Genomic DNA, 12,182 nt, shown 5'->3' with positions numbered 1-12,182 from the left:
AAAGGCAACCTGCAACCAGGACTACTCTATCCAGCAAAGCTATCACTTGGAATGGAAGGGCATGTAAATTGCTTCCTAGACAGGTAAAGCTAAAGGAGTTCATCGTCACCAAGCCATTATATGAAATGTCAAAGGGACTTACTTAAGAAAAAGATCAAAACTATGAACAGTAAAATGACAACAAACTCAGAACTAACAACTGAATCTAAAAAACAAAAACAAAATCCAACTAAGCAAACCGGAATAGGAACAGAATCATAGGTATGGGGATCATTTGGAGGATTATCATCTGGGAGGGGGGAGGGGAAGAAATGGGGATATGGTGCAGGGATTAAGAAGCATAATTGGTTGGTACAAAATAGACAGGGGGAAGTTAATAATAATATAGGAAGGAGTGAAGCCAAAGAACTTATATGCATGACCCATGGACGTGAACTAAGGGGTGTGGGATTGCAGGAGGGAAGCGGTGTACTGGGCAGAGGGGAGCAAAGGGGAAAAGATTTGGAACTACCGTAACAACATAATCAATAAAATATGCTTAAAATAAAAAATCCCAGGTTCTCTTTATCTTCCCTCTTAGCAGTCCACAGCATCAATTTTATGAAAGGCTGATTCCCCTCATGGTCACAAAGTGGCTGCCACCCCCTCACTGAAGCATCTTGATTTCCTTCAAATGTCTTTAGACTGTTTTCACACCATCGCTTCGAGTTCTCTTTTCCTGGTTAAAGAGCACTAATTCCTTTGTCCATTCCTCACGTGACACATCCGACAATCTTCTTGCCTGTTACACGCAGATACGGGTGAGTCTTCTAAGAACAAGGTGTCAATGTAGGAAATGTCCAAACCTGTAATTTTTTATGAGTTTGAGCCAAACTGATAACATATATTGAAGAGCAAGATTTCAAATGCTCCCACTCTGTCTTTAAAGCGGTTTTCATGTAAACAGCTTACAATTGGTCCTTGCCTTTGCTCAATTTTTATTTATTTTTTATTAAGTTTAAGATGAGGTACATAATATATACAATGGAATACTAATGAGCCATAAGGTGGAATACTGCCATTTGTGACACGGATAGACCTTGAGAGCATCATGCTAAGCAACATAAAACAATCTTTTTAAATGATTGATTTTAAAGAGAAAGAAGGGGGAAAGAAGGGAGAGAAAGGGAGACACCAGTTTATTGTTCCACTTATTTATGCATTCATGGGTTGATTCTTGTATGTGCCCTGAGGATTGAACCTGCAACCTTGGCATATAGGGATGATACTCTAACCAGCTGAGCTACTTGGCCAGACAATTTTTTTTTAAAGATTTTATTTATTTATTTTTACAGAAGGGGGAAGGGAGGGAGGAGAAAGAGAGGGAGAGAAACATCAATGTGCGGTTCCCTCCTTTGCAGCCCCCAACTGGGGACCTGGCCCACAACCCAGGCATGTGCCCTGACTGGGTATCAAACTGGTGATCCTTTGGTTTGCAGTCCAGTGCTCAGTCTACTGAGGCACACCAACCAGGGCAACAATCTGTCTTTTAATTGGAATGTTGTAGTGTTTAAATTTTAGACCATTTACATTTAAGTCTACCATCTTGCTATTTTTACTTATTCTTTTTTAAGTTATATTTTGTTTATGCTATTAAAGTTGTCTCAGTTTTCCCCTCTTTGCCTCCCTCTACCAAGCCTTTTGTTCCTTGTTAAACTCATCTTTTTTGTTTTTGTGATTCCATTTACCACATTCCATTTACTAATAGCTTATTAGAAATTCCCCTCATTTATTTAGTGATTTCTCAAGTTTACAAAAACTTACAAAGGAATAAACCATTCAAGTTTTATATTAGCTGTGTTATTCAAGCAAAATATATTACCCCTCCCGAACAAACTGAGTTTTAAGTCTCAACTTTAGATTTAATTAAAATTTTAAAATTTAATGATGTAGGGAAATGTCTAGTGTATCGTTAGCCAAACAGAAAAAATGTCCAACTTTTCACAACATGGGTAAGAAGACTAAGGCAAGAGTAAAAATATCACAAGACAAACGAACATGATACATAGATATGTCAAATAGAACTGGGCAGGAAGTATTTAATAGTTATAATCTAGGTCTTTCTAAACCACCTGTAGAAGATGATAAAAGCAGCAAGGTCAATTCCCACTTTAAAAACCTATTAGAGCCCTAACTGGTGTGGCTCAGTGGATTGAGTGCCAGCCTGAAAACCAAAAGATCACTGGTTCAATTCCCAGTCAGGGCACATGCCTGGGTTGTGGGTCAGGTCTCCAGTTCCTCACACATCGATGTTTCTCTCCCTCTCTTCCTCCCTCCTTTCCCCTCTAAAAAAAAAAAAAAAAAAAAAAAAAAACCTTAAGAGTACACACATGTTCATAGCAGCATTATTCATCACAGCTAAAATGTGGAAGCAATCCAAGAGTTCACCAATGAATGGATAAGCGAATTGTGACATATACACACAATGGAATATTATTCAGCTTTAAAAAGAAGGAAAATTCTGACATGCTATTGTACAACATGGATGAAACTTGGGGAAATTATGCTAAGTGAAACAAGCAAGTCAGAGAGACAAATACTGTATGATTTCACTTACATGAGATGCTTAGAGTAGTCAAAATCGAGACAGAAAGCAAAAGGGTGGTTGCCAGGTGCTGATAGAAGGGGGAACAGGGAATTATTGTTTAACGGGCATAGACTTTCAGTTTTAAAAGATGAATAATTATGGATATGGATAATGGTGATGGTTGCACAAAATTATGAATGTACTTAATACAACTAACTATACACTAAAAATAGTGAGAATGGAAAATATTTTATCACAATTTAAAAATTAAAATAAAACAAACCTGTTAGAAATATCCGTTTGTTCATATATATGCTAGCTGTCTGCTATATGCAGAATACATTGCTGCTTGTACTCAACCTCCATGTGTTCCAAAGCAAATCTGAATGGCTTGAAACACTTTTTTTAAAAAAAGAATGGCAAAAACAGACCGGCACATGTATTCTTTATTAAATCTTACTAGTATTCTTTAAGGGACAAACACACATGTGAGTAGGCTAGAGTGAAGAAATCTTATTTTTAAGGGAGTTAGAAGCCACTAAGATACTTCCAGATACTGTCTTCAGTGATGCTTCTTGTCTTTATTCTGGGATTCCAGGTAATATTCAGCCCCTACAGCTATCACAAATGCAGCAAATCCCCATTTGAATCCTTTTAGTAATGCACCGACAAAGGAAACATTGTTTGCAAAGCCACCCATGTATCTCCAAGCTTCATTGCTAGAAGAAAAAAAAGGAAAAAATTGTAAAAACATACCACTATGTACATTAATTGAGTAAAATACACTTATTTTTCATATTTCTAACAGATGTAAATGCAACCTTATATAAGATAATCTAGTGGACCACAATAGGAATCTTGCTGTGGGATAGGATAATTAGGTCCATATGCCCATGTTTCACATATAGAATACAAAAAAAACACTCGATTTCATATTCACAGTTATAATACCCAGGGTTTTACAAAATCCTCAAATGCCTCTTTGGTCCTATCCATTACAGGGCAGTTGTGTGGCTTTTGGCTTTGCCCATACTAGCCATTATGGCATCATGGAGAGAGGTAGTTAGAGGGTATTAATCTTTGCTCTTGCCGCTTACACTACATTCACAACCTTTTAGGGTGAACAAGTTACTTAATCTGTCAAGGTCTGCTTCCTCTCCTACTCAATGATGATTACTATCTACCTTATAAACTGTTGTTATAAAGAATAAACAGGGTAATGACTGATATATTTTGGCACAGAGAGTATGTAACATTTGACATTATTATTACTACTCTAATCAATTCCCCTGTCATAGCTGTCTGAACTTTAGAAGATTGATTTCCTGCTCTGGCATTCATTCTTCTGAGTACCCCAAACAAAGACATAAACAGAAGTCACACACTTCTACTGAAAAACAAAACAAAACTTTTCTCTCAAAGGCAGGGATAAGTGAGTGGAAATAAATTATGTTATGAGGAACAAGAATCACTTAACTCTAGAACTCTGACTTACTAGAAAAAATGAGAACTAATCAAACATAATTTAGATATCAAAATCAGACAAAGACATTAGAAAACTACAGAGTAACATCCTTCATGAATAGATATGAAGATATTCTTAACAAAATTTTAGAAAATTGAATCTAGCAATATATGCAAAGGATAATATATAATGTTGAAACAGGATTTACCTCAGGAATTCAAGACTGGTTTAATTTTTGAAAAACAATAAGAGTAATTCATCATATTAACATAAAAAAAAACTATGTGAGCATCTCAATAGCTGCAAAAAAAGCATTTAACAAAATTCAACACACATTAATAACAATAACAATAGCAACTCACAGTAACTTAAAAATAAAAGAGAAATTCCTCAACTTGATTAAGGGCATCTGTGACCAACCTACAACTAAGATTATACTTAAGTGGTGTAAGACTGAATGCTCTCCTCTAACTAGGAAAAAAGCAAGAATGTCCATTTATACTACTTTTATTCAACATTATACTAGCAGTGTTAGCAGTAAAACAATGAAAAAAAAAGAAATTAAAAGTTTATAGATTGAAAAGGAAGAAGTAACACTGTATTTGTACAAAGTGATCATTTATGAAATCTAAGGAATCTAAAAAAACTGTTGACTAAAAAGTGAACTTAGCAAGGGAACATGTCACAAAGGCAATATATAAAACTCAACTGTATTTTTATATATTAGCCAAAACAATTTGAAATTGAAGTTTAAAATATCATTTGGAATAGTATAAAAATATGGAATAATTTAGGATAAATTTAATAAAATATGTACCAGGCCTATATATAAAGCAATAAAACACTGCTGAAAAATTAAAGACAATCTAAGTTTTCCACGAACTAGAAAATTGTATAGTGTTAAGATATCAATTACCTTCAATTGCACTATAGATTTAATAAGATCCCAAATAAATCCAAGCAGGCTTTTTTGTAGAAACTGAAACAGCCTAAAGTTTAAATGTAAATGCAAAGAACCTAGAATAGCTTTTTAAAAACGGAGATCTTATACTACCTGATTTGAAGACAATGTGGTATGGGCATGAGGGTAGAAATATTGATTATGATAACAGAATAGAATCCAGAAACAGACGACAGAGATACTGTCAATTGACTTTTAACAAAGGAATCAAGGTTATTCAATAGGAGAAAAACAGTCTTTAACAAATGGTACTTGAACAACTGCATGTCTGAATGGAAAAATATTAACTTTCACCCTTAACTCACATAATGTAAAAATTAACTAAAAATGGATTCTATGCCTAAGTGTAAAAAAGAACACCATAAAAACTTCTAAAAGAAAGCACAGGAGAAAATTCAGGGTGCAAAAAGCACAAACCATAATAGAAAAAAATGCCAGGTTGGGACTTTACCTGAATTTAAAACTCTTTGAAAGACATTATTAAGAAAACTATATTATATTATATTATTAAGAAAATGAAAAGATAAACCACACTCTAGGTAAAAACATTTGTAAAACATATCTGATAAGGACTTCAATATTAAGGCTATATAGAGAATTCTCATAATTCAATAAAAAACAAACACCCTGATAAATAAATGGGCAAAAAATCTGAATAGCCATTGTATACACATACACACAGAAAGCACAAATGGCAAATAAGTACTGGAAAAAATTGTTATGATCATCAGTCTTCACGGAAATGCAAATTAAAATCAAAAAGAGGTATCATTTACTAAAATGGCTAAAATTAAAAGACCTACAATACTAGGTGTTGATGAGGACACTGAACAACTGAAATTCTCACACTACTGCTGGTGGGAATGCAAAATGGTACAGCCACTTTGAAAAACAGTTTGGCAGTTTTTTAATGAAAATAACCACATACTTATTATGTGATCCAGAAATCCCACTCTTAGGTACTTACCCAAGAGAAATAAAAACATTATGTTCACAGACTTATATTTGAATGATTATAGCATATTTACTCATAATAGTAAAAACTGGAAGCAACCCAAAAGGCAATTAATTGATGACTTGTAAACAAAATGAGTTCTATGTACACAATGGATATTACTCAGAAATAAAAAAGGAAGGAACTATGCATGTAAGTTAACAGTGTGCGTAAGTCTCAAAGTCATTACACTAAGTGAAAGTGGCCACAACAAAAGACTACATACTGCATGATTCCAATTGTATAAAATTCAGGAAAGGGAAAACTAGAGGGACAAAAAGCAGATCAGTGTTTGCCAGGAGCTAGGGGCAGGATGACACTGAGTGGAAAAGGGGCAAGGAACTTTTGGGGATGATACAAATAGACTGTATCATGATTCTGGTGGTGGTTACATAATTGTATACATTTGTCAAAACACATGAAATGAAACACTTAAAATGGGTGAATTTTACTGTATGTAAATATGTCAATAAAACTGATTTCAAAACTTTAATGTAAAAAGGCCACTATCAATGATTTTTTTTTTTAAAGGAAAATACATAAAGAAACAGATACTCATTCTCTACAATAAATTCTATCTAAATTATTTAACTATTCTTACCGGCCCCATGGATCTCTTAGCCCATGTGCAGCCAGCTTCTCCTGCACAGTTTCTAACGGTGTCCCTTCTATCTTCCATTGTTTATAATCTGGAAGTTCCATTTTACTATGACCATGTTCATGTCCATGTCCATGGGCCATGTCTATAGGAAAAGATTAACATATTGCATGTTGTAGATGTTAAATAACAAACCTATTAACGTTTTAAGGTAAAATATTTAATGTTTTAAAAAGAAAACCAATACAAATACTTGAAAATTATGAGTTAACAGATTTCATAAAACAGTGCTATTATTACATAACTAGTGTATGTTCAATAGTCAGGAAACATAAAATAAGAAAAATAATCAGCAATCCCATCACTCAAGATAATCATTTATATTTTTACTCCTGCATTAACAGCAGACATTTATTGAGTCCTATGTCAGGTACGTTAAGGTGTTTTACATGTATTAACTGTTAATTCCATAACAACTATATTATATTATGATCAAAATACTATTTTCAAAATCAAACTTATTTTTGTCAAAAAATTTTGATGTTTGTTTTGTATTCTCTTCCAAGTACATTGCTACTCAATCAGGATTAATATTCTAGAATTGACATTTGCCAAAATAAGGGTTTGTCTTGTAATCTCTTTAAACATTTTTGGAATGAAACATTGCCTAAAAAATAATTTTTGAAATCATGGTTTGAAGAAGCCAAGACATTATTGTTATTACTAAACCATTCTAAAAGTTTTTTGTAACAAGGTATTGAATTTCAAAGGTCAGGCTGAAATCTAAAACCGTAGTTTTTTTCCCTTGTATAAGTGAATCAACCAAATAAAAATGAAATAATGGATTAAATGTTTCATTCAAAGTTATGAATGTTGTAGTTTTAACTTGTGTTTGGTGGGTACTGGTTTTTATTCTCTTTTAAATCATCAAGGTAATGTTTTGTGACACCTTAACACATCTATAGATATGAATATTACTTGCTCAAAATATTAGGTAATTTGGAAGATAAATCTTTTGAAGACAACATGAAAGTATACATAATTTTTCTTAAACAAATTTCCTTTAATAAATGCAACATGTTTTCTCTTCTACCTAATTAAAATATTTCAGTACTAAATAGAATATTTCAATGACCTTTCAAAAAGAACAAAAAGTTGAACAATGGTATGTCTAGAAAACATTTCACTTGCTTTAAAACATTTTTACTTCAGAACAGCCATAAACCAAACAATGATTTAATTCAAAAATCAAACAATGCTTTATCCTCATCACTTGAGGGAAGACTGTGGAATTCTACTTAAGTGCAGACTTTGGTGCTGTATAGATCTGGCATCAAGTCATAGATGCACCACTAATAGCTGTAAAATTTAGGGCAAGTCATGTACTTTCTCTAAATTTCAGTTTATTTATATAACATAAAGATGAAACCTACTTTGCAATAGTGTGAGAGACAGAGAAAGCACATTGTGATGTGCCTTCACTTTCACACTCTGGTGGTGAGAATGTGACTTTGTACAACCCCTCTGAAAAACTGTTAGGCATGACCTAGAAAATCTGAGCGAACACTTGAATATCTTATGACCTAGCAATTCTACTTCTAAGTATATATACCTTAGATCTGCACTGTCCAACACTTGAATAAGGCTAGTGCAATTGGGGAACTAGACTTTTTATTTAATTTTAATTAATTTAAATTTCAAAACATTCTCAAATTAGTTATTGGAAAATATATAGACTTACTTTATCAACAGTAAATTTAATAAAATATAAACATAGATCAAGTGTTTATATTTATGAAAACAACATACAACATATCCTGCAAGTAAAAAATACATCAATTTTGTAGTATGAAAAAAACAAAGTTTTAAAAAATATTTTAAATATACTCAGAAATATATTGTTAAATTAGTTTTATGTTTCTTTTTCACCTTTTTAATATGGTTACTAAGAAATTTTATTTTATTTTTTAATTCTTTTTTAGAGAGAGAGGGGAAGGAGGTCAGAAAGAATGGGAGAGAAACACTGTGAGAAACATCGATAGGTTGCCTCTCACACACACTTGGACCAGGACAGAACCCACAACCCAGGCATGTGCCCTGACCAGGAATCAAACCAGTGACCCTTCACTTTGTGAGATGATGCTCAACCAACTGAGCCACCAGGTCAGGCAGTTACTAAGAAATTTTAAATTACATTTATGGCTTGCATTACATTACCATTGGATAACACACTGCTCTAGAGAAACTCTTGCATATACATATCAATAGATATATTTTACAAAAATCTTTAAACCACATTGTTGACGTTAGCCCCAAACTATAAACAACCCAAAATATCCAATAACAATAATTAATTATGAAATAGTTCCCCACAGAATATTAGACAATGAAAAACAACATGCAACAGTATGAATAAATCTTACAAATATAATAATGGGCAAGGGGTGAGTCATAAAAAACACACATACTTTTATCCCATTAACATAAATTGAAAAACCTAACAACTCACTTTTTAGGAATGCATCAGATGGAAAATTAAAGTAAAACAAGTGAATGCTTATCAGAAGTCAAGATAATAGCTACCTCTTGGTGGAGGAGGTAAAATCAGAGCTCTACAGGGAGCTTCTGAGGCAGTGTTTTCCAACCTATTTTTAATTCTTGTACCCCAAAGGAACATTTTTTGGATGGTTGTTTTCCTTATCACATTTTCACCCCTCTCCCCAATGAAATTTTAATGCCACAGATATATTCTATATATGTTTATGTACTATGGCTCTTTGGAGGGCCACAAACCACTGTAGTATCTAACATTTTTTTCCCCCTCTTCCATCCTCGCAGAACCAGTTTGCACCTGCTTGAAGGTCAATCACTTCTTTGGAGAATGCGTGGTCTAAGTTATTAGCAATGCTTTATTTCCTAACCTGAAGAGTGGTCTACACAAGTGTTTGCTAAATTTTAATTCTTTAAAATGTACTTATGTTTTACACATCCTTTTGTTAATGTATACTTTACAATAAAAAGTAAAATTAGATAAAGTGACAAATTATGCCAAAGACTCAACAATGGGTGATTATTGCCAGTTCAGAGCTGTTCAAACAAGAATAGCAAGGAAATTAGTTCAAAAAAGAAAAACCATGTAATCATGAAATTTTAAAAAGCTGTCTACCTATGTTTGGTGTGAACCTCTAAGTTTGGTGAAGATCAACCCCCACTAAAGGGGGCTGGAATCCTTAAGAAGGAAATGAGGACAATGCCACTTATATGTAATTTTATGGTTTACCAAAGACTCAAGTATATATCCCAATTTCTTCTCATTTTTAAAATTATAGGTACTGTAAGGACATTAGAAAATAAAAGACAAATGAACTTTTACTGTCCCTTCCTGTCCTTGCACCTGTATATGATGCAACTTTAAAATGGTAAAATTTGGGAGAGGGAGGAGGTGGGCGGGGCAGGGGAGAGCAATGGGATAAAATGGGACAACTGTAATAGAACAATTTTTTTTAAAAAGAAAAAATAAAATAGTAAAATTTTTAGAGTAAATCACTCTAAAAGTGAATGTGATTTTGTATTCTACTTTTTTCATTTTAACACTGTGCCAAAAATATTCATACCAGAAAAATTTATTTAAAACTATACACATTTGTGAGGCAGGCATTACAATTATCTCTGCTTTACAAATTTTCAATTTGGGGGCTGTTCCGCCTTTATTCAATTCAAAGGCAAACCAAAACACACGGGGTGAGGGGGTGTTGCTGGTGGGAGAAGACGAAAAAAACATCTGGACTTAATGACCACAGTAATTCCGCTTGCATCGTTTTACAACCACCCCTTACTACCCCAAGACTTCACAGTTCTCTCCCGCTAGTTCTTCGATCCCCTTCCCTCTGGAGCTGTGCACTCCCTCATCATCCTTTTTAGTCTCTCCCTTTCTAAATTTCCCAGAATAGAGTCTCATTCTAATTCCCAGTCAAGAGATCTCCCACCAACTCTCTAATTTACCTGACAGCAATCTGACCTCTCAGGGCATTCAATATTCACCTCTCCAGCCGGAGCCAACCGGAAACGGAAATCGTCACCTCGAGTACCTCTCGGTAGTAAAGCCGAGAAGTTATTTAACGTTCCGGTACGGGGTCACAGATTTATGGAGATGACGTGAAGGAGGCTGAAAGTCGACAGTGTTTCCGCATAGCTGTGCATCCGTAGTCTAAGTACAGTAAGAGAAATTGTGGAGGACGGAAAGGTGGGAAAGAGGAGATGCTTTCTTTGCTTGGAGACCGGAATCCTTAGCGACCGCACAGAGGGGAGGGCCGCGGACATCGTGCAGCCAGTAAGTGAGGCTGTTGTTGGAGCGTGAACTCACCCAGTGGGAGGGCTGGTTGTTGCGCTGCAGTTGGCAGGCGGCTGCGGGAGGCGGTGGCGGTAAGAAGCCAGAGACAGCGGGGTGACAGGTAGGCGGCTGCGCTGTCTTTGGCGGACGCAGCGGGCTCAGTCAGGAGGGATTTTCGTCTCCTCCGGCTGCAGGAACTGTAGAGGGGATCTGAGAAGGGTGGGCTGGGAAGGTGGTAAGCCGCAGTGTCTGTGGTTCCGGAACCTGTCGTCGACCAGGTAGCCGCTTGGGAGGGTCGTGAGGAGGAGAAGGCAGCTGAGGCGGGTGGAGGCAGAACCCTGTGCGGCGACGTGGGAGCCTAGGGCGTGGGGGGCTGCGGTGGCACCAGCCACGAGAGGAGGGAGGCGGGAGCAAGACGGTGTCGTGAGGGCTGGAGGAATTTTTTGCACGAAGCTCGGAGAGAGAAAAGGATGCGGCATTGCAGGCACCGGAGAGAAATCCTAGGGCCTTTTCTCGGGGTGGGAAGGGGAAGCGGAAAAGAAAGATATTTAGTGGCCGTCGGATCCTGGAAACTCTTTTTAGTTATACGAGTACATTATGTAACCCTTGGCTGTCATTTACCCAGACAACTAGGTTGTCCCTCTTGGATGAGGAGGTCTGTTGACCTATTGATGTGTCAGAATAGTTTCTTCGTTGGGTACAGAGCCCCGCAGGCTTTGTAAGCGTAGACGCAGGAAGGATAGAGTAGTCACGAAGACCTTATCCCAAATATGGACTTAGGTTGAGAGATTCGTTAGAGATGAGCGTGGCCAGGTTCACGTTTTGTAGTTCATGAATTTATTTGTTTTGAGGGTCAAGGCTGATTGCAAATACTTTTTTTCTCGTTTTCAGGGAATTGGAGAGCCTCAAAAATCTATAGTGGGAGGTAAGTGCAAATTGGAAAATGACCAGAAATTTCGTTGTTAGATTTTTACCCCTAGATATTGTGGGTGTTAAAGACTGTGAAAATAAGGTGGTGGTCTGAATGGAGAGGGGGAAATGCAAAAGTCATCTTTTAAGTAACTTGTGTAAGTCTAAGAAACTAGTTACGGGTTATTTCTTAAAAAGCATGCCTTTTAAACCTCTTGACTGAGGTAAAATGTATTTACAGACATAGATAACTGTGAATTATCATCCCCCTCCCCCGGGTTTTAATAACTCATTGCTTGCACAATGAAATGGACAATTAATATAAGAATTTCATTAAGTATGTTATGGAAGGACAAACT

The 12,182-nt window shown here is 35.7% G+C and overlaps 2 protein-coding genes across 4 annotated transcripts in view; one reads left to right on the top strand and one right to left on the bottom strand.

Moving 5' to 3' along the window:
• Positions 1–2,994: 2,994 nt before the first annotated feature.
• On the bottom strand, positions 2,995–10,823 carry NDUFB3 (NADH:ubiquinone oxidoreductase subunit B3). 2 transcript variants are annotated; one of them, XM_090282502.1, is made up of 3 exons: positions 10,626–10,823; positions 6,588–6,729; positions 2,995–3,285 (listed from the first exon to the last, which is right to left on the bottom strand). In XM_090282502.1, the coding sequence occupies exons 2-3, from the start codon at positions 6,725–6,727 to the stop codon at positions 3,129–3,131; spliced, it is 297 nt and encodes a 98-aa protein (XP_090138628.1). In that variant the 5' UTR covers positions 6,728–6,729; positions 10,626–10,823; the 3' UTR covers positions 2,995–3,128. The 2 variants fall into 2 exon arrangements, with proteins under 2 accessions (XP_090138628.1, XP_090138619.1); XM_090282493.1 differs by having other exon boundaries at positions 10,587–10,816.
• Positions 10,824–10,971: 148 nt separating this feature from the next.
• The window catches only part of HYCC2 (hyccin PI4KA lipid kinase complex subunit 2), a 51,020-nt gene continuing 49,809 nt past the window's right edge, over positions 10,972–12,182 (top strand). For both annotated transcript variants that reach the window (XM_090282480.1, XM_090282470.1), the window contains exons 1-2: positions 10,972–11,035; positions 11,806–11,839. The gene's annotated coding sequence lies outside the window, so the exon portion shown is untranslated. The remainder of the gene's footprint in view (positions 11,036–11,805; positions 11,840–12,182) is intronic.

The sequence above is a fragment of the Furipterus horrens genome, unplaced genomic scaffold (assembly GCF_987537825.1).
Source record: "Furipterus horrens unplaced genomic scaffold, mFurHor1.1.pri manual_scaffold_1, whole genome shotgun sequence".
NCBI classification, from domain to species: Eukaryota; Metazoa; Chordata; class Mammalia; order Chiroptera; family Furipteridae; genus Furipterus; species Furipterus horrens.
The sequence above is the reverse complement of the archived record's forward strand: the minus strand, read 5'-3'. Positions and strand labels throughout refer to the sequence as shown.